This window comes from Perissodus microlepis, chromosome 4 (genome assembly GCF_051167445.1).
Source record: "Perissodus microlepis isolate ML-2025 ecotype Zambia chromosome 4, ASM5116744v1, whole genome shotgun sequence".
NCBI lineage: Eukaryota > Metazoa > Chordata > Actinopteri > Cichliformes > Cichlidae > Perissodus > Perissodus microlepis.
The window spans coordinates 21449859-21476687 of NC_140464.1; the positions used below are offsets into that span (position 1 = coordinate 21449859).

General features: G+C 40.0%; 1 protein-coding gene across 2 annotated transcripts; it reads left to right on the top strand.

The window, feature by feature from the left end:
* The first annotated feature begins 1065 nt into the window (after positions 1-1065).
* On the top strand, positions 1066-25682 carry LOC146388880 (uncharacterized). Of its 2 annotated transcripts, none has more exons than XM_084926437.1 (19): positions 1066-6098; positions 7280-7367; positions 9853-9901; positions 12591-12635; positions 12752-12840; positions 12986-13082; positions 13616-13755; positions 14970-15139; positions 15459-15562; positions 15730-15897; positions 17293-17444; positions 17818-17920; positions 18019-18091; positions 18228-18270; positions 18367-18696; positions 18806-18937; positions 19761-21812; positions 22690-22780; positions 23356-25682. In XM_084926437.1, the coding sequence occupies exons 1-19, from the start codon at positions 5933-5935 to the stop codon at positions 24577-24579; spliced, it is 5316 nt and encodes a 1771-aa protein (XP_084782563.1). In that variant the 5' UTR covers positions 1066-5932; the 3' UTR covers positions 24580-25682. The 2 variants fall into 2 exon arrangements, with proteins under 2 accessions (XP_084782563.1, XP_084782562.1); XM_084926436.1 differs by having other exon boundaries at positions 1067-6098; positions 13613-13755.
* The last annotated feature ends 1147 nt before the right edge of the window (positions 25683-26829 follow it).

Sequence of the window (26829 nt, forward strand, 5' to 3'; positions counted from 1 at the left end):
TTGGGTACACTCTGGTTATAAAGGGATGGACATGGTGAGCAACAATACTCACATAGACGGTGGCATTTAAGCAATGCTCAGTTGGTACTAAGGGCCCAAACTGTGAAGAAGAAACAAAGACACAACCATGTCACATTCAAAGTCACTTAAATCACCTTTCTTCCACATTCTGATGGTTGCTTTGAACGTCAGCAGGTCGCCCTGGCTGTGGCTACATGCCTGGATACACTGAGTTCCTGCCATGTAATTGGCTGATTAGATATTTGTGCTAACAAGCAGTTGGACAGGTGTAGGTATAGTATGTGTTCCATGTTCCAAATGTTACTCTGGAACTCAGAAATATCAATTATATGCCCATAATAAGAGTCTGCAAGCAGCTTTGTAGAGGATTTACCTATGACATTATCTTTGTATTTAAAGATTAGCTTTGCAAACACTTGATTTGAAATAAAAAATATTGATTAAATTGACATTTTGACAGTGATTAAGTCAAACGATTACCTTGGAAGGTTGTTTTACAGTATTTCCCAAATGAAACCACAAATTTCAGCCTGGTGGCTCGAGGAAATATGTCAGGGGATCATCACAAAGATGCATGCCTGCAACAGGGGTTGTTGTAACTCCTCCAGTAAATGCTGAGATAGTTCAGTTTGGTGTAAAGCATCAGAGTCCTGACACTAGCATCCCAAGACCCATGTGGCTATAATGGCTACCAATCCACTGAAATGCTTTTCTCAGTCATGTAATGTCAGTCCAGTGTTCGTAGACTGGCATCCAGCTTTAACTCGCACTCAGCTGCAGACTGAGTGTGTAAATGTTGAGTTCGAGAGAGAGACGATTCAGCTTTCAGAGAAGGTCAAGCTGTGAGTGAGGAGCACTCAGAGTCATTGTCACTGACAAAGAGTGCAGCCTCATATGTTCACGTGTGTGTGTGTGTGTGTGTGTGTGTGTGTGTGTGTGTGTGTGTGTGTGTGTGCTGCTTGAGTGTAGTAACACTATGGCCATCTGAAGCGTGAAAAAAGGCTCAGAGCTGTGAGTTCTGCTCAAGCAGAAAGACAAGAGGGCGAGAGGAGGAGGGGAGGAGGGGAGGAAAGCATCAACGGTTGAAGATATCGGTGGAGGGACGATTAGGAGAATCAATGATACCAAGGAACGAAAGAGGATGGCAAAAAAAGAAGAAACTGGTGCTTTTTTTGCACTTTGGTCCAAAGAGTATGCTTTCTCTCCATCTGCAATAAGGCACAAAGCATGGGCCTCTTTTATAGTGAGGATACAGAAAACAGATGAGTAACAAGGGATTCACTCCATGGAAACAATCAGAAATTCACCAATGCAAATAATTGCTGCTTTTTTCCTGATTTAGTAAAGAGAATTAGAAATCTTTAGGTTCTGGACCGTTCACCAGCTAAAGCTGAACAATTTAGTGACTCCTCATTGGGCTTATCCCCCGAAATAAAAAATTACAGATAGCTTAGAAAGACTCATACCTTCCTATGTAAACAAGTCATTTGCAGTTTTTCATCACATCCATTATTTTTAACAATGCAGTGTTTTTGTCATGAAACCTGAGCTTAGTTTAGACTTGTGCGTTGGGTTTATTAGCCCAGGTGAGTGGCCAACTCCATGCAACAGTCGTTGTTGGGTTGAGGTTAAGGCATTTCCAGTTTCAAGACAACTTGTACTATCAAAAAAGGATTCTTCATCCTCAGACCCTTTTATTTTATTAAACTCATCAAACCCTCTACACCGATAAACATGGAGCATTCGTTTGAATACAATCCAACTGCAATATATAAGATAAAAGGTTTATTTATTCAAATAATTAACCAATGAGGAAAATATGCTTGGTATAAACTGAATGTGTACTATAAATATATGAATTTCATTTGACCACATTTTATTAAATGTAACATTTTACATTGTACTTTTGCAGCAAAATGACATGGACAGTTTACAGGTAATTACATTTATTTGGACTGTAGACAAAAGAGGCAAGTTGGGCATCACAAAAACCAGTGTTATTCATTTTAATACATTTGAACCAAAGAAAATCTAGCCTTCGCTTGGCTTTGATTAGTATCATCAAGGCATTGGATACCCCTACCTGAGGTATCTCCTGTATTTATTGTTTAAGGGGTTTCAGCCAGATATCTCTTTTGGAAATCTACCACAGTTTTCCATAAAGGAAAGGCTGGAAGCAACAACAAACAGCTTTCCTGGCTCAAACCAGCGGGATCTTCTAAGGCAGGGATGTCAAACTCATTTTACATCAGGGGCCACACAGAGCTCACATTGATCTTACGTTGGATGGACCAGTGAAACTTCATTACTTTAGTGTAGTATGGGGGGAAATCATTATTGATAGGAAAAGCTGTAAAACTTATGAAAGGTTAAAATCTATATGCGCTCATTCACATTTTCCAAAGCTGTCTGGTGGGTCTTTGCAGGGCCGATTCTGACCTTATGTTTGACACCACTGCTCTAAGGCTTTAACTTAAACAACCAGGCCAGAAAGGAATAACTTTTCAAATTTGCAGAAGTGGTGTTTAAACTGTCAACAAGGGCTGGTGGCACACTCAGTCTCATTAGTGCTCACTTATCCACCAATCAGCTTTTCATCTCAGCCTATAAACAGACCGGCCATATGGTTACTATAGACCAGACGCATAATTATACATGTGACAAGAACCTATATAATGTATGTCAGACAGAAAAATTAGAACCTGCTGGCGTTGCAGCAACAATAAAAGTACTGATTGTGATACTTTGATGATTCAGTGTATCTAACTATAATTTTGTGTCGTGGCGCAGATGATTGCATCTAATGCTTCCTTTTCTTCTTTGAAATAGATTTCCGTACACAGACACTATAAACAAATTCATATTTAAATAAAACATATGCCTACAATTTAAATATGCATAATCACACACGCACATAAAGCAGAGGATATAATTGTTTCCAAGCAGCTCTTTGATGGCTGAGTCACTGAACATATCCTGTATTATATCACGATAAGAAGAACATCAGTTTAAAGGCAGCAGCTGTTTCCCTTTCATCCTCTCCCCCTCTTTTTTCTTTCTGCATCTCTCCATCCTCCCACTGCTTTCACAATGGTATGCTAAGCCAGGGAAGATAGGGCAAATCCCTCCTCTGAGCAGAGCAGGCTGGAGAGAAAGGAACAGAGCGAGAGGCTGAAGGAAGAAAGAGGACCGAGTGCAGAAGCACTCCTCTCTCATCTCTCTTTTCTCTGCCTTCATTTATCTGAGTCCAACCAATCAGCTTGCAGTCCAGCACTGTGTGTCGGTGCACGGCTGTCCCCTGCCACCAACCTGTGGCAATGATGTCACAGGCCCTGCTTCCTAAGCCATACTTGTTTCCTCAGTTCTTGGTTCCTCACCTCCTTCCTATTTACATCATTGCTGTTAGTGCTGCAGATCTAGTTTCGATTTTTTTTTTAAAGATTAGCTGAACCCTAAACATGAAACTGCAGTCACCAGCCAGTGAGCCTGTACATCCACACATTTTCTTAACAGCTTTTCCAATTCAGGAAAAGCTGTCACAGGCCCAGAGGCAGGAAACACCCTGCTCACCGGTATATCACAGAGCTAATACATGGAAGCCTGGTGAACCCAGGACCATGCAAACACAGGGAAAGGAGGGGAAGGACAGGGCAATGGACTTTTTCACCAGAATGGAATTTCTAAGACAATCCTGGGCATTTAGAGGATGTCTGAGGAATGAAGGTGTACTGGTACTCATTTTCAAAAAGAAGGGTGACGTGCAGAGTTGTACAGAGGGCTAAAGCTAATGAGCTTCATGGGAAAGAGTTTTTGAAAATAGATTTAGATGATGGGTCACGATCAGTGAACAGAAATGTGGCTTCAGGCTGAAAAAGAGCACTACAGATGTGATGCTTTCTGTAACAGTGTTGATGGAGAAGAAGGAGCTCCACTATGGGAGACAGAGGGACATCGCAGGGTGAGCGGTTTGGAGATGAAGTTAAAGAGTGCAAAGAGGATAGTGGATGCACTGAAGAAGGGATATTGAATATGGAGCTGTCAGGCCAAAAACACCTTAAAATTTACATCTACTAACCATCTACTAAGAACAGCCGGAAACCCAAAAGTCACTAATTACAGAAATTAGACTAACTGAAATAGGAGACTTATACAAATAAAACGGGGCAAAAAAAGAAGCATGTTTTACTTTGACTGTTGCTCCAAATGAGTCAAAATCTGAACCTTTTAGACTGACTTCATACTGCACCATACTAAAATTCAGCCAACAGGAAAGCGTCATAAATGGTGCTTTGTGTCCCTCTAGTGGATTATTTATACTGTACACTAACCCAATGGTGCCTGATGTGTAGTCTTACTTGATATAAATAATGTGATTTTATTCCATCCTCTGTGTTACTTCCTTGTTGTTGTTTTTTGCTGTTTGTTTATTTCTTTGTTTTTCTTTAATGGAGATATTGGTTACGTTGAAAGGGGACCTAATTTACAGAAAAGAAGAAGGAAGAAAGGAAAAAGAAATAAAAAGAAGGAAGGAAAAAAAGAATTGGACAAGTGATCGTGCAATTTTCAAAGAAATTTGAGTCTGCCTTTGACACTCCCTTAGGCCAAAAACAGGTGAACTACTGTAAGGAAGCAACGTGCTGCCTTCAAGTGACAAGGCAAAAACAGCGCTTCAACGCTAAGAAACAACAAGAACACGGACTCACCCTTTAATGTACGGACGCTTGTTCCTGCCACAAGCCAACAAACAAATACATTTTAAAAAGTTCAAATTTTGGTTTATTATCTCAAATTTCAGAAAAAAATAACTAGAAATTAAGAAAATAACTCGAGATTTTAAGTTATCAAATCAAATATTTTGGATGGCAAAACTAGTTGGGAAAAACACGACAGACCCAAATAACTGACAAGTGCTCATAGGAGCGTTTAAAAAAAAGACAAATCTTAAATTCTAACCTCAAGACACTGTCTCACTTAGCCTACTATTATTTTATTAAATTACAACGTTATGGTATAACCAATCTTCATCAGCTACAAAACATAGTTATGATTAGACATGATGTAGCAGGCTTAAATTCTCGCTGTCCTCACCAAGAATTGTGCCAGGATATCTCACGGCAAAGATTTTACAGATAATATTATAATTAAAGAATGTTTAATTATTTAACAACAAAACATGACATTGGTGAAATTACATATGCACTGGTTAGAATAACTACATTCTGCAAAGAGTGATTTGATGTGGGGGGTTTTTTCTTTTCTTTTTTTTTAAATGCCTTTCTTAACGATTTAACGGACGAAACGAAGAGTTTGCTGCACTATATCTCCCCTCGTTGCTATCTGCGCAATACTCGCTTTGGTATTGCGCAATTAGAAGCGTTTTATTTGGATGCGTTAAAAGCGTTAGGAAAATGTGCGATTTGTTAGCTCTATAATCACCACGCACGGCTGAGTGAGCTGGCGTAAAGTTGGAGGCTCGGAAGTTGCGGAGTGTCACGTGAACGCGGCATCAGCTGGAGAGTGCCCTGTGCTGACGAGCCGTTGCTGGTGGAAACAGCTGGTGGTTTCTGTCAGCGAACTCCTCGAGATCGAGAGCAACGTTATTGCGAATAAAAGTTCAAAATAGACTCGAAACCGACTGAAGGCGCTCTTATTTGAATTTCTGCGGCTGTCGGAGCAGACGTCGGGTCATGTCATCCCGTAAAAGCCACTTTTTGTGAGGCACTTGTTAATTGACGCTTCAGCCTGTTAGCACTGAACCGCTATCGCTCGGCGCACCGGCTGCTAACGTCAGCTAGCTAACTTTGTAGTCCCATAGCAACTGGCACAGTGCAGGTTTCCTGGCATCGCAGAAAAGCTGTCAGCTGTCGGTTTTTAGTCAACTTTGGACTGAGGGAGGGTTTTTTTTCTCATCATGCCTCACATTCATTATAAATTCTCCTCCAGACTCAGCTACGACACGGTGGTTTTTGATGGCGTGCACATCACGCTGAATGAGCTGAAGAGGCAGATCATGGGCAGGGAGAAGCTCCGAGCCGGGGACTGCGACCTGCAGATCACAAACGCGCAGACCAAAGAAGGTAATAAAACATGTGTGCACTGATAACGAGCTTGTTTAAACTGAAGTCAACGTCTTCAACTTTGTCGGAAAGCGCGTGGTCCTGCTATCACAGCTGTTTGGAGACAGAGGTAAGCGTTGCGTCACCTCTTTCAGGTTAAACAGGGCAGGGAGTGGGGGGTCCAGAAAAGTCAAGCTAGGACAAAAGGGCCTAATGAATGGGCCACATTCCTGCCGCTTTTACGCCTCGTGCTTTTAATCGTGAGGCCTGACGGTGGTGGGTGAGCCCTGTCAGTGCATGTGCAAGTCTCAGGGGAAGCCTGAGTTAAAAATAGCAAAGGTGGAACAGGAGCACCTCTTTATTCATTACCATATGCTTAAGAGCTCCCAGATGCACATGAATGAGTTATTAGAGTATTTGCTGTCATATACTGTGGCATGAACAAAAGTAAACATGGCCAAAAAATAGATTAAATATGTAATGAACTTTGTAAGAGGATGGGGGTGGATCAAATAAGTGTAATGGAGCAGGTTTGTTGTGAATATTGCACATGAGGGTGATACAAGTTCATTGGGATGTTTGGCTATTGTGGGGCGACTGTGGCTCAGGTAACAGAGCATGTCATCAAGCAATCAGAAGCTTTTCATGAAGTTATGAGGGCTCAATGCTGGAAAAGGACAGAAAATTAAAATGTGTTTAATAAATTATTTTTAATTTATATCAACGTCTTGGGTGGACTTTGTCTTTGTCACAACACCTCAAGCCAGTTTGTATGGAATACTGACCCAGGACCGTATTCTCCAGTTCACCTGCTCCTGGTGGGTGGAGGCGTTTGGAATTATGGGTAGTTTGTTTAGTTTTGTTTGTCTTTGTTTTTTTTAAAGGGTATCTTTTGTGGTAGTGTGGTGGTAGTATGATAAATGAAAATCTTTGGATTATGGTGTTTTGGTCAGACAAAATGTCACCTGGGGAAGCTGACTGCTGAGACAGACATTTTTCACAAATGGATAAATCTATCTTTGTTGCAATCCCAGCACTTTACATTAGACTTTACATTATTACCCAATGGGCTTGTCAGTCAAGTTGAGACCTAATCTTATGCTCTTTATCTTCTTTCTTTTTTGTAAGTTTCCAGTTAAGATTCTTTCTGGTGAGCTAATCATTACCCTTAAAGCCTCACTATCTTCATCTCTCCCTCTCAGAGTACACTGACAGTGGCAGTCTGATCCCCAAAGGTTCATCTGTCATCGTCAGAAGGATCCCCAGCTCGAGCAGCAAGACCCACAACAAGTGAGTCTATATTTTTGGAGTTGCCATCTGATTTCCTGCACTGTTATTAGTCCCTGCCATAGCAAAGGCTCCACCCTGCCTCAGCAAGCTACAACCTGGAATCCAAAGCTTTACCTACAGTTTTGAGGTTTCACTGCAAGAGGACTTATCAAGAGCCAGGGGTGGCAGTAGATACTAGCTAAAGATTCAGTTAAGCTAATAAGAGTCTACCTTGACCCCAAAAAACCAACCCCCCAAAATACAATAATTTTAATAAGAAAAATAATCTTAATTTGCTGTATTTTGTCATTGACTGTAAAGCTTTTGCTGTGGTTCATGAAAAGCACTGGTTTGCAGGTAGAGGCCATTTCAGTTTTGAGGATTTTGCATGACATGACCATGAGAAAATACTCTGAGGAAACTACATGGTGACAAACTCAGTGGTTACCCAAATCACTGGTCAGGCTTACGCAGTAGAACCAGCAGTGTTGTGTGTTTTATGCTTGGAAAGCAGGACCTCGCTGGAACAGACTGGCGGTCATGTGACTAGCCGTGTCAGCACCCTACAGACTGGTGAGAGGAATTAGGGCTAATTGGTGGCGTAACACTGCCAACAAGATTAAAAGCAGAAAATGAGCTCTCCACCTGCATGAGGGGATTTGTTTATCCTCAAAAAAGCAATAACAAAAAAACAACAATAAATCACAATCATTTCTAATTATGTTTCTAAAAAGAGCTTGGACACTTTTTAAAATGTAAATAAAAACAGAATGCAGTGATCATTCATACCTTGTTTTTATTAAACATTGTCCAAATAAATATCAAGTGTATCTAATTTAGAAAATATTCTGTAATGAAAGGCGTGCTATGCTTTGGCCAATAGTTTTCTCAACAGTATTTCTCAACATAAGATATACAAAAAAAATTAGGATTTTGTCACCTTCTGTAATTAATGTAATTAAAAGATTTTTCTAATCTAGCAAAATCTCTAGACGAGGGAGTGGAACTGACTGCATGTGCTCAAGAAAACTATTGTTGGGCATGTGGTTCATTGCTGCATGTACAAATGCAGGTTAATGGTTCCCAGAGACTTAAAAATGTCCCAGTTCTAACTTTGTGCGAACATTTTGTTGTTAATTCAATATGAGGATATTTTCAAACAAAATAATTGTCAATGTTGACATCTTTCAATTTGATTTTATTTATATAGCGCCATATCACAACAGTTGCCTCAAGGCGCTTATTCATTTCATATAACACTTTCCCAAATCTTGTCATTTCTGTATATTTTACTTCCCAGGAGCCAGACTTTTATTTATTTAATTTAAAGTTGTGTTCAGCAATAGTTCTCAAGGCTTTTGAAAGTCTTTCAATGCTTTTCTTTGGACATTGGCTGCTTTTTTACTCATTTTCAGTCCAGTCCTCATCCTTGATCATTCTTAGAGGTGTGGCTTTGCTTTGGTAAGCCCCTTAATGCTGACCTATGAATCATTCAAGCTTAAAAAGGCACAGAACTCAAGGGATGATTCAGTGTTGTCTACGCATAAGACGACTTGGGAAAATAATCATTTGAACCAAATAGAAATAAGTTGTATCTTTAGACGCTTTTTCTACATGTTGTTACATTTTACACAGCATCCAAATTTTGGAGGAATGGGGGTTTATAGAAGTTTAACAATATCAGTTTAGCTTTCCGCCCATGAGATCCACACCAAGGATTTAGTCCACATATCAGGAAGAACCCTGAACTCTGAGGTGATTCACTGTTTTCTGTTCCATCAGATCTAAACAACACAAGAACTGAACTTCAGCCTCTCTGTACCTTTGTATTAGCTCTTCTTATGCACTCTTCTGAGTGTGTTAACGCTCCCAATGTGTCTCTCAGAGACAGAAAATATTCAGCCTTTTCAGTTTTGCTAGTTGTTCACAGGTGCCCATGTGAACAACTGGCTTTGCTGGCATTTCAGAAATTGCCCTTTTCGTTGAGTGGACATCAAGAACTGCCTTCCTGGGGTATTTCCAATGTAATCACAGGGGACAAACTCTGCATTCCTGCTCTGTTTGTTTTTAGGCCAATGTGGAGCTTCAGCAGTGTGAGTAGGCAAATCAAGTAGGCAGCTTTCAGGGTTGTTGTTCTTGATATATAAAATTATGTCTGTGTGCTACTGTCCCTGCTGTGCACCTCGGCAGGGAATGCTCTGTATGGAAAAACACAGAAATCTTATTTTAAGGTCACTGCGGGAAGATATCTTCTCGATTTGTTTAATGCACGCTGCTGTAACCTGATTTGCCTGCTTTGTCTGCACTTTTCTGAACAAAAGAAAGCACTCCGTTGTAGATTTCATTATCCATCACTTTCACTGAAGCAGCTTTTAAAAGTGCTCTTTAATTTACATGGAAAAACTGTTTGGATATGGACAACTGACTTCTGTCATGGAAAAAAAAATCTGTGCCTCACACCGTTGTAGAGGACTCTGGTTTAAAAATGTTTTTTGTTGTTTTTCAGTGAGCGATCAGAGGTCCAGCTTCACCACGCCTTTGGAGCCAGCAGAGCAGTATGTAGCCAAACCACATCCCACAGCACTTTGCCTTCAGCTCCACAAAACACGCACTTTTTTTTTTAAGGCTGTGTCTTTTAAAAATGGCATGCTGCATTTTATAACAAAGAATAATAATACATAGAATACATGTGACATGCATCGTTTTCTTTAATTAAGCTGACAAAATGGATCAAAGCTGAGGGGATTCTCAGTATATGTATTTTACAATCGCAGTATAACAATTTAAGTGCTTGAAGATAACTGACTAAAAAAAAGTAAAAAAAAAAAAACATTTAAAAAGAAAAAAGTTTACAATTAAACAGGTCGTATGTGCTCACTTTTATTAAATAAATATTCTCAGCTGTTATGTTATCAAGCTGCTGTGTCACCAGTCAGCGTCTATTGTTGAAGATTGTTCAGTATCTGTCTGTGGGAGGTGGAGCTGCGTGGGTGGGTCAAACATTATCATGCAGGCCAGCTATTCACAGCTGATAAACCCAACTGTTTAATGATGCTGGCACTGCCCAGTTGTGCCTCATCCAGAAGCCACTTTAGCACTTTTTATGGTCTAAATTCTATCAACTCTGGGCAAATACTGCATAACTTTAATTTATCAGGCTGCTGTAAAGTTTCAAATTCTTACTGAGTATTTATAATGTGATTAACTTAGAACCACCATAATTGAAATCACTACCTTGGTGTAATGGACAGCGTTATTAGAAGACACCCTTCAAGTGGAGAAATATGCAGATTTAGAGTTGTATAGCCATGTCATGTTACACGCCTTTAAGTAATAAATGCCATCGACTGCTAAAGCAACAGAGCTAAAAAGGCTTATTCGCTGATCTATAACAAGAACAAAAGAAGCTCATTCCTCAGGGACCAAGCTGTGCATTGTAAGTATTTCATTCTAAAACACTATAGCGCGGTCTTGTGTGTAATTCAGTTAAAGATGGTAAAGTCAAGCTTTCCCTTGCTGCAGTCTTAACTGGTGTGCACTGACCTGATTTCTCTCTTTGGTTTCTCAGTAGGAGAAGTGTCTGCCACTCTTCTTAGTCTTTTGAGTCTGTTGGACCGACTTGGACAGACTTTTTAATTTTGTGTTGTTGTTTTTTTTTTTTCCTACCAATAAAGTTATTTATATCAAGCTGTGTTATGTACTGAGTATGTGTTTCTTCACTGTGAAGAGTGACGCTAATACACACTTCTACACAGAGAAAAGACAATGGAATCACTGGCCGTTTAACAAGCTTATAGGGCCACTCCACCCATTTTATACTGGATTCCTCGTGCTGGGCGGCTTGCACAATACTGGTATTGGGAATCAAAGCTGTAGAGACAGAGAGCTGCAGACCAAAAAGACATCACCTGAAATTCACATTAACAATATCATGTAGTTCAGTCAGGAGGTGTTTCTTTTTGACTTGCATGCTGCATTTTAAATGTGGCATTAACTTTAAAGTTTAAGTGGCGGCTTTAGCTATAAATTACATTGTAAGTGGTGTAAGTGTGAATTTGGACTTTTTAGATGTTTACAAAAATGTGTTACATTAACAAAGAATTGTAGCCACAACACTTCACATCAGCAGCTCCTGTATAACATAACTTGGGTATAAATTATTACAGCTGACGTGCTTAAATGATGATATCAGAGCGAAACAAACAGATGTTTCAGAGTACCATCTTTTGACCTTCATAACGTTGAACATTGAGTCATATGTGTACTGTATGTGCCTTTTTTTGGGGGGGGGGAATGTTGCATATCTTTTTGAAGTAATGAGGATACTCCCATGCTGGTGTATTTAATTTCTCTGTATAGTAGGAGCTTCAGCTAAAGGCTCACTTCAGGGATGTTTTATCTTTATCTTAGTTTAATATACCTATTTGGCATGCTTTCTGGCCTATCAGCCAAATATTTGTACAAATCAAAATACTGATCTACATGAGGCTAAAGATTCGTTAAAGCAGTTACAGCTCTGAAAGCTGCAAAAAAACTTTCACAACAGTCCAACAGAGACATTCTGGTCTTAGCCAAAGTCTCAGTTTCAAGCTGGTAAAGCTCACAGGATTAATCCTCTTGGGGCCATGCGCGTTTCTGCATGCGTGTTTCTACAGTGTTTCCATTTAAAGGCTACTACACCAGAACCTGTTAAACAGGTTTTTCCTGTCCAACAATTCACGGCCTCTGTCACACATGCAGTTTGGATTTCTTTCTTTGCTCCTCTGTTCCAGCACAGTAGAGGAGGATAACATAAGATGTTCATAGATGCTCAGACAATAATAATAAAAAAAAACGCTGGCTGGACAAGTGTACATTCCCAGGATGCTTTGTAAAGTTTTCTTTACATTTTAAATTCAAGAGTTTGGAGAAATGCAGTGTGAGCTGTGTGGACAGTGATCAGTCACACTGAAAATCACAGATGGATGCTGATGCAAATTTTATGTTCATTTAAATGACACTTGTTACTTTCAGTTTGTTTTATGAAATCACAACTAAAACTTTGTGAATTGTGGTTTAGCCCAGTTTGGGGTAAAGGTTTGTAGCTAAAATGTCTTGTTTTGTGTATGCTTGTATGTCAAACCTCAAACTTTATTTTCAGACATTTTTGGATAAACAATTTTAATCTTTTTCCACGAGCTGGGTAACCGGGGGCGGCCGTCATGATTACTTTTATGAAACTTTTTTTGTGTTTAATTCTAACAGATGGATGATCACAGTTCGACAAGAGCCTTGTCCTTTTTCTCCAAGGTAATGCTATTTTCTATTTCTGTTATGCACGTTTATCTTGGTTTACATGCTTCAGTCCAAGCTGAACACTGATCCTCACCTGACGTCTTTGTGTATGCTGCACGTCATGCATTTAGATGCAGATGGCTAACCTGGTTGATGTGGATGCATCAGAGGAGGATAAGATCAAAGTTATGATAAATCAGTCCATCTATGACCCCATGAAGTGAGTCATGTATCCTCACGCTGTCGAGTTTCCATCTCTTAAACTCCTCATGTTCTCATATCCCTCTTTACGTCTTCCTTCTTTATTGGTTAATGTCCTTTTTTACATTACACATTCTCACTCGGCTCTTCCTATTATTCTCCAGTGTAAACACAAAACCCAGTAATGTCCTTTCTGCGAATTACACCTGTTATCGCTGTGGAAATCCAGGACACCACATCAGGAACTGTCCTTCCAGCGGGGTAAGGCCATAATGTATCTGTTAAGTGACTTAGCTACTTGTACAAATCGTGAATTGAAAAATAAACCTGGGTGAGTATAGAATGTAGAAATGTATAATTTCTTTGAGTGCTGATAGTGTTTGCGTATTCACGTGTACTTCAGATATCTGTAATGCTTTTCCTGGATTTCTGTTATATTTATTATTTAGCCAACATATTAAAAACAGCCAAGGTTCCAGATAATGAGATAAGCACATGTGCAGTTTCTTTTTCTATTGGCTCCATATTACGTCAGCGAGTTATCCTAATATGGTCATCTCAGTGAGATACCTCTGGCTGTGAGCACAAAAGCTTCACCCATCTGCTTTTCAAACCTTCAGTTTGCAAGGATGAGGCAATCAGAGTATCTTGTTTCAGCTAGAGGATTCATGGCTGAGGATTTATTTAACATATCAATTATGCAAAGCTAGTCTACCAGACAAGAAATTATTATTTTTAAATATAAAGCTAGAATGTGTGCCTTTAAATGTAGATGTTTCTGTCTTTGACAGCAGGATAAAAACTCTGAGGCACCTGTGAGGATAAAGAAGAGCACGGGCATCCCACGTTCCTTCATGGTCGAAGTGGATGATCCCAACATAAAAGGCGCCAAGCTGACCAACTGTGGGCGCTATGCAATCCCTGCCATAGATGCGTGAGTGTAAATTAAAGTGTTACTGTGTGTGTTTATTAATGTTTCTTTTGTTTGACAGTTAGGAAATACATTTATTTACACTTTTTCTTAGAGTTTGCCATCAGAAATGCATTTATTATTCGTGGCATAGATTGAACCAGGTACTGGAAACATTCCTCAGTGATTTGTCCACATTGACATGACAGCATCACATTAGGTTGCAGATCAGTCAACTGCACTTCCATGATGTGAATCTGCTGTTTGACCACATGCCAGAGGTGTTTTAATGGATTGTGTGAGCTCATTGTCATGGCTAAGAAAACTGTTTAAGTTCATTTGAGCTTTGTGACAAGGTGGATTATCCTCCTGGAAGAAGCCATCAAAAAATGGGTACACTGTGGTCATGACAGACATGGTCAGCAATAATATGGAACAAAGCAACTATACTTAAACAAAGCTCACTTAATACTAAGGGACCCAAAGTGTGCCAAGAAAATATCCCCCACAGCATTACACCACCACCCTGAACTGTTTATACAAGGCAGCTTTCAAGCTGTTAAGTTTAAGGTCTGACCCTGTCATTCAAATATTGCTGCAGAAATCAAGACTCATCAGAACAGGGAACATTTTTCCAGCCTTCCATTTTATAATTTGGGTTAGCTTGTGTGAACTTTGGTCTCAGTTTCATGTTCTCAGCTGACAGGAGTGGCAGGTAGGTTGGATATGTTGTGCATTCAGAGATGCTCTTCTGCATACCACTGTTGTAACGAGTCGTTATTTGAAAGAGAGCTGTATTTTAGATAGATAGATATCCTCCTTTTCAGTCCATGCTCTATACTTTTGGCTTATTAGTAGCCATTTTTTAAGTCAAATGTCAAATTAACAGCCTTCTCTTAAAGGTACCCAGTTGAAGTAAATCTAGTTAAAAGCATCCTGTTAATAAATAAAAGTCAAGAGGCTTTGTCATTTCAACCATGTGCAGCGGTACAGTACACACTGAAGTGAGACAACGTTCCTTCAAGACAATGGTGCTACATATAAAAGACAATCAACACAGGACTACATAAAGTGCAGGTGTGAAAAAAAATTGCAGGAATTGCAGAAAAACCCAAAACAAAGACAGTGCAACACCAGACAGAACAGAACGATACAAACATAAGCGCAACAGAAAAGTGCAATAATGACAGTGGGTTGGACACAAAAGTAAATGTGCATGTACTTTTTTCTGTCCATAGAGAGGCATATGCTATTGGCAAGAAGGAGAAACCTCCCTTCCTTGCACAGGAGCCTGAGTCTGAAGACCAGGATGATCCCATACCTAGCGAGCTCCTCTGTCTGATCTGTAATGAACTGCTGGCTGATGCCGTGGTCATACCCTGCTGTGGAAACAGCTACTGTGATGAATGTGAGTGTCTGCTACACACACATAAGATACATTAATAGTTTAAACATCTAATCACCTGAACCTAATATATCTATATATCCAGTTCTTACTAACTCAAAAATTTAATTACACAAAGTACAAAATTGTAGAAATGTTTAAGTGTATCACAGATATCAGCAAAAATGTGCAAATATTGCCTACCAAAAGCAGCAGAAACACAAGTGCATGTACAGTCTGTACTCTCGACAGTGAAAGCACGGCACTGCTTCAAACTGTAGGACTGTGTCACATTATTGTACAAATAAACAGTGCTCTGGTTGCTCTTTAATCTCCTTTCCAGGTATTCGCACTGCCTTGTTGGAATCAGAGTACCATATCTGCCCCACCTGTGACCAATCAGAAGTCTCTCCTGACACCTTGATAGCCAATAAATTTCTCAGACAGGTGAATTGACAGAGTGATAATAATTATATGTTATAGATTAAATGTTTGTAATAATGCTTTCTTTTTCAAGGTACAGTTGATGTTGTACTGTTGATCTGTAACGTCACACCAGAAGATTCAGTATTCAGCATTCACTTTGCTCTCCATCCATTTTTCTCCCACCACAGGCTGTCAACAGTTTTAAGAAAGAACAAGGACAAGACAAAAGCTCAAAAAGAAAACCAGCTACATCCCAGTCTCAAAATCTAACTCCAGCCCCCTCTGTCCCTACCCCGCCCCCTCTGCCCATGCAGAGCCAGCCACAGAAACCTCAGCAGTCATCCCAAAGCCAGCAGGTGAGCCTTTTAATAATATGTTTCACCTGGCAGGCAGGAAAAATAAAGAACCTGCAAATAATATAATTACTGTTTTCTTTTCAGGATAAGACCTTTGGTAGGTCTCTGCAACATTCTGTATTTACCCAAAGAAGAAACATGCATGTACACATGTCTCATATCCTGATATAAGTCATCTGTTATCCTGATAATGATATAAATCACAGTATAGTGCATTTTCTGTAAATTCAGTGAATATTTTATATAATAACAAAATCAAAAGTACTTTTTAATATATCAATATCAGCCTTACGTTAACCTGTAGCAACACACACTGAATGACCCCACGCAGTCACATAAGAGCTTCTATATATTTTCTATATATTTACAAATATAAGTTGTAATGGCCACTATTTTCTTCTTCTGAGGTTTATTTTGAGCACCTGATGGCTCTAGCCCCTCGTTTAAGAATGAGAACCCGGATGTTTTTTGGCTGGTCCTTCCTGTGGTGCCGGGGTGACTATTGCAAAGCGTCATCTAAAGGAACAATAGACATTTTAATATCATCACTTGATATATTTTGCCATATCGCACAGTCCTAATGTAATATATTCCTCTATTGTAAATTATTGGTTTCGTTTATTGGCTTTGATGAAATGTTTCCCAAATGAGGTGCAGTGAACTTTCTCAGGCCTGATGTTGATACAGACACCTCGGCTTTGGGTATCTACTGAAAAGAAGTTCCAGTACTATTATTAAATTAATAACCTTTCTCACTGTAAAGAAGAGGCAACATTAGACTTGATTTAACATCATCCCTTAACTTTTTTTTTTTTTTTAAAGGGACAAATGAAAAGAATATGAAATGCTAAATTCATATTTATGACTAAAATCATTTTTAAAACTCTTGCAGTTTCCTTTAATTTGCAGTCATGATAGTTTCTTCTTACCCGGTTTCTAGTTTTGTTGTGTGTGCACCGTATCGTATGAGGAGTGTAGCACACAAGAAGAAATTGTTGAGAAAACAATGGTAATAAAGTTCACAACAGCATATTAAGTTTTATTGCACTTATCAGAATCAGAATACTTTATTAATCCCGAAGGAAATTAACAAGCAATAAAAAGCTGTCCAAAAGGTATTTAACCTGAGAGACAAAATACAAAGAGAGCGACAGAGCTGATGAGGACTCGATTCAATTAAGATCTATTTGTGGTAAACTTAGAAAGTTACTAAAAACTAAGAAAACTTTGTTTTCTACTGCTGTTGCAAGAGTAAAATACCTCTGTATTATTACGAATAATCATTTAAGCTTTGGGATTCTGTTTTAGAAAGATCTTCCTTAGCATTCATGCTCCCTTGTTTGTTCCACTGGATTTTGATCTCTGCAATGTTTTCTTGGTATACCCCCTGTTCAGGACTCTCTTCTGGATCATCTAAAGACTGCAAATACACCACCACAGTCTCAAGTCTCTGAGGTTCAACCTGCAACTACAGACCCAGCCTCTGAGAATGACACAGCAGGCACATCCCTCCAGCCTCTAGAAAAACAGCTAGAAATATCTGAGAAGTATGTATAATATTACACTGATTTTTACATGGGTATTTCTACATCCACATTGTGGACGATCTTCATAATATTTGAGGATGTTGAAGATGTCCCACTCCAGCCAGACAGCAGTGAAAACACACTTAAAGCTGTTTGGGAGCTCCTAGTGTTGCCTGACAATGAAGTAACGCTTGTTGTCTAACGATAAACTGTGAATTTAACTACTGTATTTCCAATTTAAAATCAAAGGGTTTTAAAATAGCTGGCGCTGCTATTTATGAAAAAAGAGTAATTTCACTGTAGCTACAGCTTTGCAGTGTTGCTAAAGAGGTAAGAATGAGGAGAATTTAAATGATTGCGATCATGTTGTGCTGACTGTGATGTATTTACTCAGTGAGACTGAAGGAAAGATGTGCAGTGACTCAGCAGGTGCTGCCCTGTCTGGAAAGGTTTCAAACAAAGATCCGACTGATCCACCGTCACGGCCCATAACACCGGTGAGGTCATTCATACAGGAACAGTCATTCTCACTCAATAATAACGTTTTTTTGCTTGTGTTTTTTAATGAAATCTTGTGGCATTTGTGTCTGTTTAGGATGATGACACTCCAGCAGCAGAGCAGCCTCTGACAGGTAGCGTCAGTCAAGAGAATCAACACTCCTGCTCAGGTGAGTGACTAATAAACATTATCAGTGTGTGATAATCTATTCCCTACTGTTAACCCTGTGTTTAGACACATGCCAGTAATGTCACTAAAATCAGGAAATAATGAGGGAAAAAAACACTTTTTCTTTGAATCAACAGGTCCAACCCCAGTATACCCTGAATCCTCAGTCAGCTTGGAGAGGTCGGTAGTGTGTGTTTCTGAGTTAAGGGTTTGTATTTTCCTTTTTCCACTCATTAAACACTGACATCTTTTACCTTTCATGTACCTTCCTTATAGCTCTTCTTCATCTTTGGTTTGTCTCGCTGGAGGAAAGACTGAATCTAATACCCAGCAGCTTTCTACCATCCCCTCCACATCATCCTCCTCTTCATATTCAAATACTCCACCACCTCTTTTTCCCTCCCCACTTTTTCACACGTACTTATCAGCTCAACAGTCGCACAGCACTTACCCTCCTGGATACCCACCTGCCACACCCATCTGGACCCTTCCAGCCCCCCAGGGTACCCCTATCCCATCCCTTTGCTCCTCTACTACCACCTCCTCCCCCATCCCTCGCCTCATTCCCCAGGAGTGGTATAAGTATCAGAGAAAGAAAAAAGAGAGGTCTGTACCTGCTTACAGCATTATGTTTATACTATTCTATAGATGTACATGATAAACTGAACATAAAATATATATTTTATGTCTTTACATGTCACTTTTTGTCACTCAGGTCACCTCAAAGAGCATCTGGCTACAGACGCTCCTCTTCACATTCAAAGTCTTCCACAACCAAGGCCTCTTGCTCCTACTCTCACTCTTCAAGTCGCTCTGAGTCTCGCTCTCGCTCCAGAAGCAGATCAAGGTATTTTGTAGCTGTTTTACAGAAATGTTATTTACAGTATTTTGCATTTTGCTGTTTTGCACCATCCTGAATTGAAAATCTTCAGGACTAACAGAAACTGACTTGTATACTAAAAACATGCAGGAAAAATACAGAGCAAAAAAAACCCAACAGCATTGTTATGTTTAAAAACCTGAAAATTCACATTACATTTGTGGAGTAAATAAATAATATAAAAACATTTAGTACAAATGTAGAGAGTTTAAATGTCATTAAAAAATAGTATGTACAGTGTAAACCTAAGAGAACAGTAGGAATGATTTCCTGAAGCATTCTTTATGGAAGTGGGGTTGAATTAGTTTGAGGGAAGAAGAGATCCCCTGCTTCAGTAGTGTAGACTGGAGTGGGTGAGATGGGTTGTTTGTGGTGGAGAGCAGAAGACAATAGCAGTACCACTCATGATGATGATGGAGATCTTCTATCAGTACCACAGGCTGGTAGAAGATCTCCAACATCAGAGCTTTCTCACAAAGTAGAGTCTGCTCATTCCCTTCCTGTTCACAGCATTACTCTTGGTCTTCCAGTCAAGTCTGTCATTCAGGTAAATGCCAGAGTACCTGTAGCTGTCCATTGTTTCCACCTTCTAATAATCACACAAACACTCCAACACATACCTCAGGGGTAACTTGGGGTTTAGTAACTTGCCCAAGGGTACAGACTGAAGGGGCCTTCTTGTTAGTGAGCGACCCACTCCTCCACAACCACCTAATAACACCCACCAACCAATAACCATGTATTTTCCATACAGTGAAAACTGTCTTGTGTTTTTTTTCTTCTTCTTTAGACACCGCTCTCCCTACTCTCATCAGAGAGACCTGCACACACGCTCTCGCCAGCCTAGCTCTTATACCTACGGTTATAAACGCTCGCGCTCACCTACACCGTCCTCGTCGTCTTCACCTCGAAGGGCTCGTCATTCCAGGTCCAAGTCTCTATCAAGCAGAAAGGACCGCCATCACAGTCGCCATCTTAGCAAGAAGTCATCTTCAAGCAGTAACCACTCCAGGAAGCGGGGAGAACGCTCAGGGAAGGAAGCAGCACGGTCTGAAGACAGTATTTCCAGAAACACGTGCACAAGTCGAGCAAACAGCCTGGAGCTGGACAGGGAGTGCTACCTGCAGTGGAAGAATGAGTACAAAGAGTGGTATGAGAAATATTTCAGCAGCTATCACCAGCTTCACCAGCTGCCTGTTCCCCTACTCAGTCTTCCTCCTCCTCCTCCTCCCCCTCAGTGGGTGAGCACAGACAGAAGCAGAAATCAATCACAAGCCAGCTTAAACTCTCGCTACCAACCACAAGATAGATGCCCTGTTGAGATGGATGGCTGCTCCCCCTCGTCGGAGTCATCCAGTGACAGTCGCTCTCCCCCATCTCATTCTTCAAGCGAGAATCGCTCCACGCCGTCTCAGTCATGCAGTGACAGCAGTTCCTCTATGTCGTATAAGGCTAATGACAGCCGATCACCTCTATCTCAGTCGTCCAGTGACGGTCGCTCCACGCCATCTGATGACAGAGCTCAGCCAAGAGCATCTACTGAGAAGTGCAATGAGAAGTCAAGACATAAACAAGTCACGCTTTCAAAGAGTAGCACGGAAATGAAACTGCAAGGACCGAGTACAGACAATAAGCCACTGAAAAAACCGGAGGAGTCGAGCCCACTGAAACATGAACAAAAGAAGAAGAAGAAACAACCTGAAGACAATGGACAGGAGACTTCGCCCCCTCATGCTGAAAGCTCTAGAGATGACAGCAGAAAGGACAAGAGGAAGCACAGCAGTGAACCAAAGGCCTGCAAGCATAGTACTCCAGTACAGAAAGATTCAGACCAAACTGTCCTGAAACAAGACCAACCTGAAAGAAAATTCATAGAAATCAATTCAGAAGGAGAGGAATGCTGGAAAAGAGGCAAAGATTTAGACTTTAGTGATGGGAAGAGACAGCACAAAGCAAAACCCAACAAAGAGCTAGACGGGACGAGCAAAGAGCGAGAAGAAAACCCTGGAGGCAGCAAAACTCCTGACTCTAGATCAGAGAAGAATAGGAAAAGAAAGAATGAGGATCTGGTGAAGAATGAAAGGGATGGTAGTCTTTCTGGTGAAATGCAAAGTGGCAAACACCTGAAAACGAAAACAGCAGAGAAGCCTGAAAACCGTCTTAGTGAATTCCTGAAACCACTTGACAAAGAGAAGCAAAAAACAGAGAAGAAGTCAGAGAAGAAAACATGCCCTCTAACAGCGAAAGACATCTGGGAGGAAGGGATGAAGGTGAAACCGCAGATGAAGATAAGCATCAACATCAACCTGGATGGCAAAAGGACAGAGGAGAACAATGGAAAACACGAGGTTACAGGGAAGGCGCAGGAAAACATCAATTACCCTGAAAATAGAGAGGAGGCGCAGAGGGTCAACAGAGGTGAACTAAATGAAAAGGAATCCAGTAGAAACCAGGAAGACCTTTCTGAAGACAAACTGATACAAGGTGAGGGAGAAAAAAGACTGACATGGGACAAATTTACCTTCAGAGATGATAAGGGAGCGATTACAGGAGAGGAGGAAGACACCAGAGAAAGAAAAGACGATGAAAACGAGGGGGAATTAGACTTATGGCACTGTGCGCTCACAGGAGTGGAGGAAGAAGAGAGTTTGAGAGATGACGACAAAGATCAAGAGATGGGAGACTCACAGAAGGAGCAAGAAAACAGAGAAGCGTGGAAGGAGGAGCTGATGGAAGGTGTCGAGATGATGACGAGGGAGGAAGGTACACTGAGGTTCAGCTCATCAAGGAGCAAAAATGAAGGCCACCAAGATGGACCTAACACCAAGCTGGGTGATGGCAGGTCAGAACATTACTGCTTTCATTTTTTTTCTCTTAACTGTCTTCATTTTAATCTTTGTAGCTGCATTTTCCAAGAAATGTTTAGATTAAATAATAATCTAATCTTATCTTATCTGATAATAAAATATGATTGCGTTTCTCAAAGTCTAGATCAAAGTACATTACCAGACCTTACCAAGTTGTTACAAGTTGTGGTGACATCGTCATGTGTCTTTTTATCTGTCTGAACACCACTGCTGAACATGTGTATTCAGTTTAAACTGTTCCTAAACGAAGAACAACAGTATTTCCTTTCACTGGAAAAAGTGGAAGCAGGTAGAAAACCCCAAATTTATCTGAACAGCCATTTAGATTACTATAGGGTTTTTTTTTACATTAGATAATTAACAAGTAAATTAAGTTCAACACTTTTTTACCTCTAATATAAGAACATAATACCCTGGATTGGTCTTTAACAGTCAGGGAAATATTTTCCTATCAGAGCTGCACAGAATTTGCAGTCTTAATCATTTTATCTTTATTTTTCCCACCAGCTCGGCTGCTATTTGTTTATCACATCTTCACAGCAAGCACCTTGTCTAACATTCACATGCATTCTTGGATCTCAGATTTTCCTCACTGTTAAAACATGCTAGTTTAATTTTCCTCATGTCTTCAACTGAGTCACTGGCTTGTTACTCGAGTTAGTCTCTGCAGGGTGGCTGCCCACTGCTCCTAACACATAAAACACAGAACATAATTTTTTCCGCAGGGATCTACAAAGACTGAAGAACATCCCAGGATGCAATTAAAGACTAAAGAGATCTAGTGTTGCAGCTGTGTATCTTCTTTTATTAGATTACCTGTGATGTTTAATCTCGTGTATGTGTGTTGGGCAGCCGTGAAGAAGAGAGTCGTCAGAGGAGGACAGTGGTGAAAACGTTGGAGAAATACACCCAAGAAAGATGGACGGAGCTGGTACACGTTCAGGTGTGTATGTCAGCCCAGGTTATATAAGCATCCACCACCTAAGTTCATCCATCCATCCAATGTAGAACCCTACTAACTGCATGCCTTTGGACTGCGGGGGGAAGCCGGAAAACCGGAATACAAACTCATCATAGTGAGGCCCCGGCCAGATGGTGGATTCACATATAGGATCTTAGTATCAGGCAACCACTGTGCCACCATTCTGTCACTCAATTCAATTCAGTTTTATTTATATAGTGCTGAATGACAACAAGAGTTGCCTCAAGGCACTTCATACTGTAAGGTAAAGACCCTACAATAGTAGAAAGAAAGCCCTAATTAGATAACCCCCTGTGAATAAGCACTCGGTGGCAGTGAAAAAAAAAGAAACTCAAAAAGGAAAAACTCCCTTTTAACAGTCACCTGTTACAACCAGTTGTGGGTTAAGGGAAGGAGACAGGACAACTGATTACATGAGGAAGAGTGCCAGAGATTAATATTAACTAATGATGCTTAAGCTACTATGACTTACTCCCTTAAAAGAAAAAAAAGTCATGACATCTGAGTCACATTGTATTTTTACTTTTATTTCCCAGGCACCAACATGGGAGAGAGATGATGAGCAGGATGAAGGAAAAGCCAGAGTTCACACTGACCGTGTTTCTTTGACTCTGCCTCAACCGTCAGTGACCAACAAAGCCGAGGGTGACGAGGAACAGCAGGGAGAGAGGCGCAGGGAGAAAGAGAGAGACTCTGCTTGCTCCTGGTCACACAGAAGTGTGGCTCCCTCTAGCGGCAAAGACGGAGCTGTAAGCACCACGTCTGCAGATGCAGGCAGGGAGACGAGGAGAGAGATGGACAGGCAGAGGAACAGAGAGAGGGAGAGGCAACAAGAGAGGAAAAGGTCAAAAGAACAAACAAGAGAGGAAGGAAGCGGGAGAGACAGGGACAAAGAGCAAAAACGCACTGCCTCTCTCCCCACCTCCTCTCAGTTTTACTCCTTCTCAACATCACACAATGCAGATAGGACAGATCTGCAATACGGGGGCAGCCAGGGTAGCAACAAGAGTTCATCCTGTCCCAGCAAGAAATTCACCAGTGCCAGAAACAGGGAAAGCAACACGATAAGCAGGGAACCCAACCTGCCTGAGAAAGATGCACAGAAAACACACAGAGACCCATCACTGAATCTCAGATACAAAGATAAAAACTACAGCCACTACCACAGTAACCACCAAGATTCATCAGGGAGTGATCGAAATAAAGACAGAGCTCCAGGGACACACCACTCCCACAGCCGGGGTAAAGGCAGAGACCCGCTCCCCTTTGAATCTCCTGGATACTCTCAAAGAGATTCCCCTCATTTGGGGTTAATGCAGAGCAAAGCTGGAAAAGAAGGGTGGAAACCAATCAAGGCTGAGAAATTCGTCAAAGAAGGCAAAGAGGGGAGAGAAAATCGAGGGATGATGGCTGTGCAGGGAGGAAGTGCCTGGTGGGAGCATGAGGCTGATTATAAAGTGGATGGAGTAGAAAACTGGTTTGGTGGAGGGAGGGCTCTGGAGGAAGGGGAGATGCTCAGCAGCCGAAGCAGCAGCGTCGGCTCGTCAGCGAGCCAGGGGAACAGCAAAGACGACAAGAGGACAGAGAAGGAGAGGAAACAAAAAAGGCAGAAAAAAGAGAAAAGGCAGGCGACCCCGGAGCAGCCGCAGGACGGAGAGCTGAAGAAACACAAACACAAGAAGTCCAAGAAAAGAAGAGATGGCGCAGAAGAGAGTGGAGGAGAGGGGGCCGACAGGTGGAAACGAAAGGAAAACCACTGATCTCCACTCGGATGTGTCACCTCGACTCTAAAAATGAAGTTAAATTTACTTGAATGATGTTTTATTTTCTCTGACCAACAGGTGCCTGGATTTTGTTTTTTTGTTGTTGTTGTTGTTACTTTTGTTTAATTTTTGCTCCAGGATACATTTTGTATCACGTTAAGATCTTCATAATTCATTTATGGCATTCGCAATCCTCGTATAAAATTGTGAAGAAATGGCACTTTATACAAAATCAAAAAAAAAAATGAATGTGACTGAAATCACACGGCGAACCTTAACGCTCTTGAATTGTTTTGACTTGAAGGATTTTTGCACTTGTTTACAACTTGCTCAGGACTGCCAGCAGTTACGATTCACATGAATCTGCTATGGATGGAAATCTTACATTTTGAATAGTCAGTCAGTAATTTGCCTTGCCTCGCACAGGGGTGCGTTTGGATTACTGAGAAAAAGATTGTGATCATTTAAAATGCACAGCCTACTGTGAATATTTAGCATTTAACCTCTGTGTTGTATTTTGTTTATTTATTATTTCTTTTATGTTTAATCTAAAAACTGCTGGATAGATGAATGATTTAGTAGAGGCAAGTTTAGTTTTTCCTATTTTGAGGGAAATAAATAATAATTAAAAAAAATCTAAAATCTTGTGTTTCTGTCTGGGTGTCTGCTGGTACTAGTAGTGAGCACAAGTGGTAACTCCAGGCTTAACATACAGTACATCTACTTCACTGCACTTTGGATTTGACTTTCTATTGCATCTTTACCTTAAAGCATTATTATTTTTGCAGATAAATTCTATTATAATAGATCAAGCTACCAAGCAACATATAATAAACAGCAGCTATTTATGTACGATTCTGAAAATCCTGCAGGCCAATGTCCCTCAATTTTATAATCCTGCTTAAATAGCTGAATAGCAGGTTGTATACTTTAAATATATTTAAAGTAGATACAGTAAACATTATGTGGAATGCCACTTTTCAGAGTTTTGCGTTGACATCCTGATTTGGCTGAACCATGAATGCACTTCCTGAAACAACCCAAAGGAATTTTACGTCTCTTTCAGGGATTGAGATTTCAATTTCAATTTGAGTTTCTGTGTTTTATTCAGTCTAATTTTATTCAGAATGAATTTTCATAATTCAGTTTACTATTGATTATTTGAATTTTTTTTTAGTTTTATTAGTTTCGGTGTTTGCTTTAGTTTTTTTTCTTTTCTCAGAATAATATTACATGAAGAGCATATGTGAGAGACAAGATTTAGGAAAATAAGCACAATCGTTAGAATAAAAACTTAGTTTTAATAGTTTATTTAAAGTCATCAAATCCATCAAAGCCTCATCATGCAGGTTGTAATAACGTTTACCAAACAAATACTAAAACTAACATTTCCTCTGTATTTTTTTTTATTTCAGATTGTTTTCCAAGTTAATAAAACAATTTCAGTTAGTTTTAATATTTTTGAAAAGTCTAGTTTCTATTTTTATTTTAGTTCAAAAGTTTTGGGGGTTTTTTTCGCTTCAGGCTTTAGTTTATATTCACTAAACTACAATAGTCTTGGTGTAAAACACTACACTATCAAGCCAGTGCAAAATAAATAAATGAAGCTATGAAATAAATACAGAGTACAATATTAGCGTCTAAAACCTAGTGGAGCAGAAGGACAGAAAGAAGACCATGATCCTGAAAAATAATGCTTAATGTTTTTATAGACCTATACGCTGATGGTGCTGGGCAATACTTTAAGTTTTGGCATTGATCGCATACCAATTAAATATAAGGCCAATATTGTTATTGTTTCTTTTAACCCATGAAGGCAGCTTATGAAGGGAAGAGCAGTGTGTCATGATTTATGAGATGATGAATAGTCATCACTTCTGAACACGTTTTAATGACCATGAAATGATTGTGATTTATACTTTCCACAACAATAAATTAATAATACAACAAAACACACTTTTCAGCTTTTCGTGTATTTTGAAAATAGATTTGTCGGAGACCTGGAGTGTTATTGTGCACTTTGGGTCAACTTCTGTCGTTTAAATGTGCATATGTTATTAAAAACAAACAAACATGCTAATCAACACAATTCAGTACATACTGCGCTTCTATGTCAATATTTTACGCAAGCGCAGAGCTGCCACCCAATCAAAAGAAAAATAGAAGTATATCACGTTATAACGTGAAAAGTTTATTGTTCTAACTTTCATACTTTCATACTAACTTTCATATACTTTATATGTTTGT

Coding starts and splice junctions, on each gene's coding strand:
- LOC146388880 (XM_084926436.1), top strand. CDS start 5,933: ATGCCTCACATTCATTATAAATTCTCCTCCAGACTCAGCTACGACACG. Junction 13,083..13,612: donor GGAACTGTCCTTCCAGCGGG/GTAAGGCCATAA, acceptor TGTCTTTGACAG/CAGGATAAAAACTCTGAGGC. Junction 21,813..22,689: donor ACCAAGCTGGGTGATGGCAG/GTCAGAACATTA, acceptor TGTGTTGGGCAG/CCGTGAAGAAGAGAGTCGTC.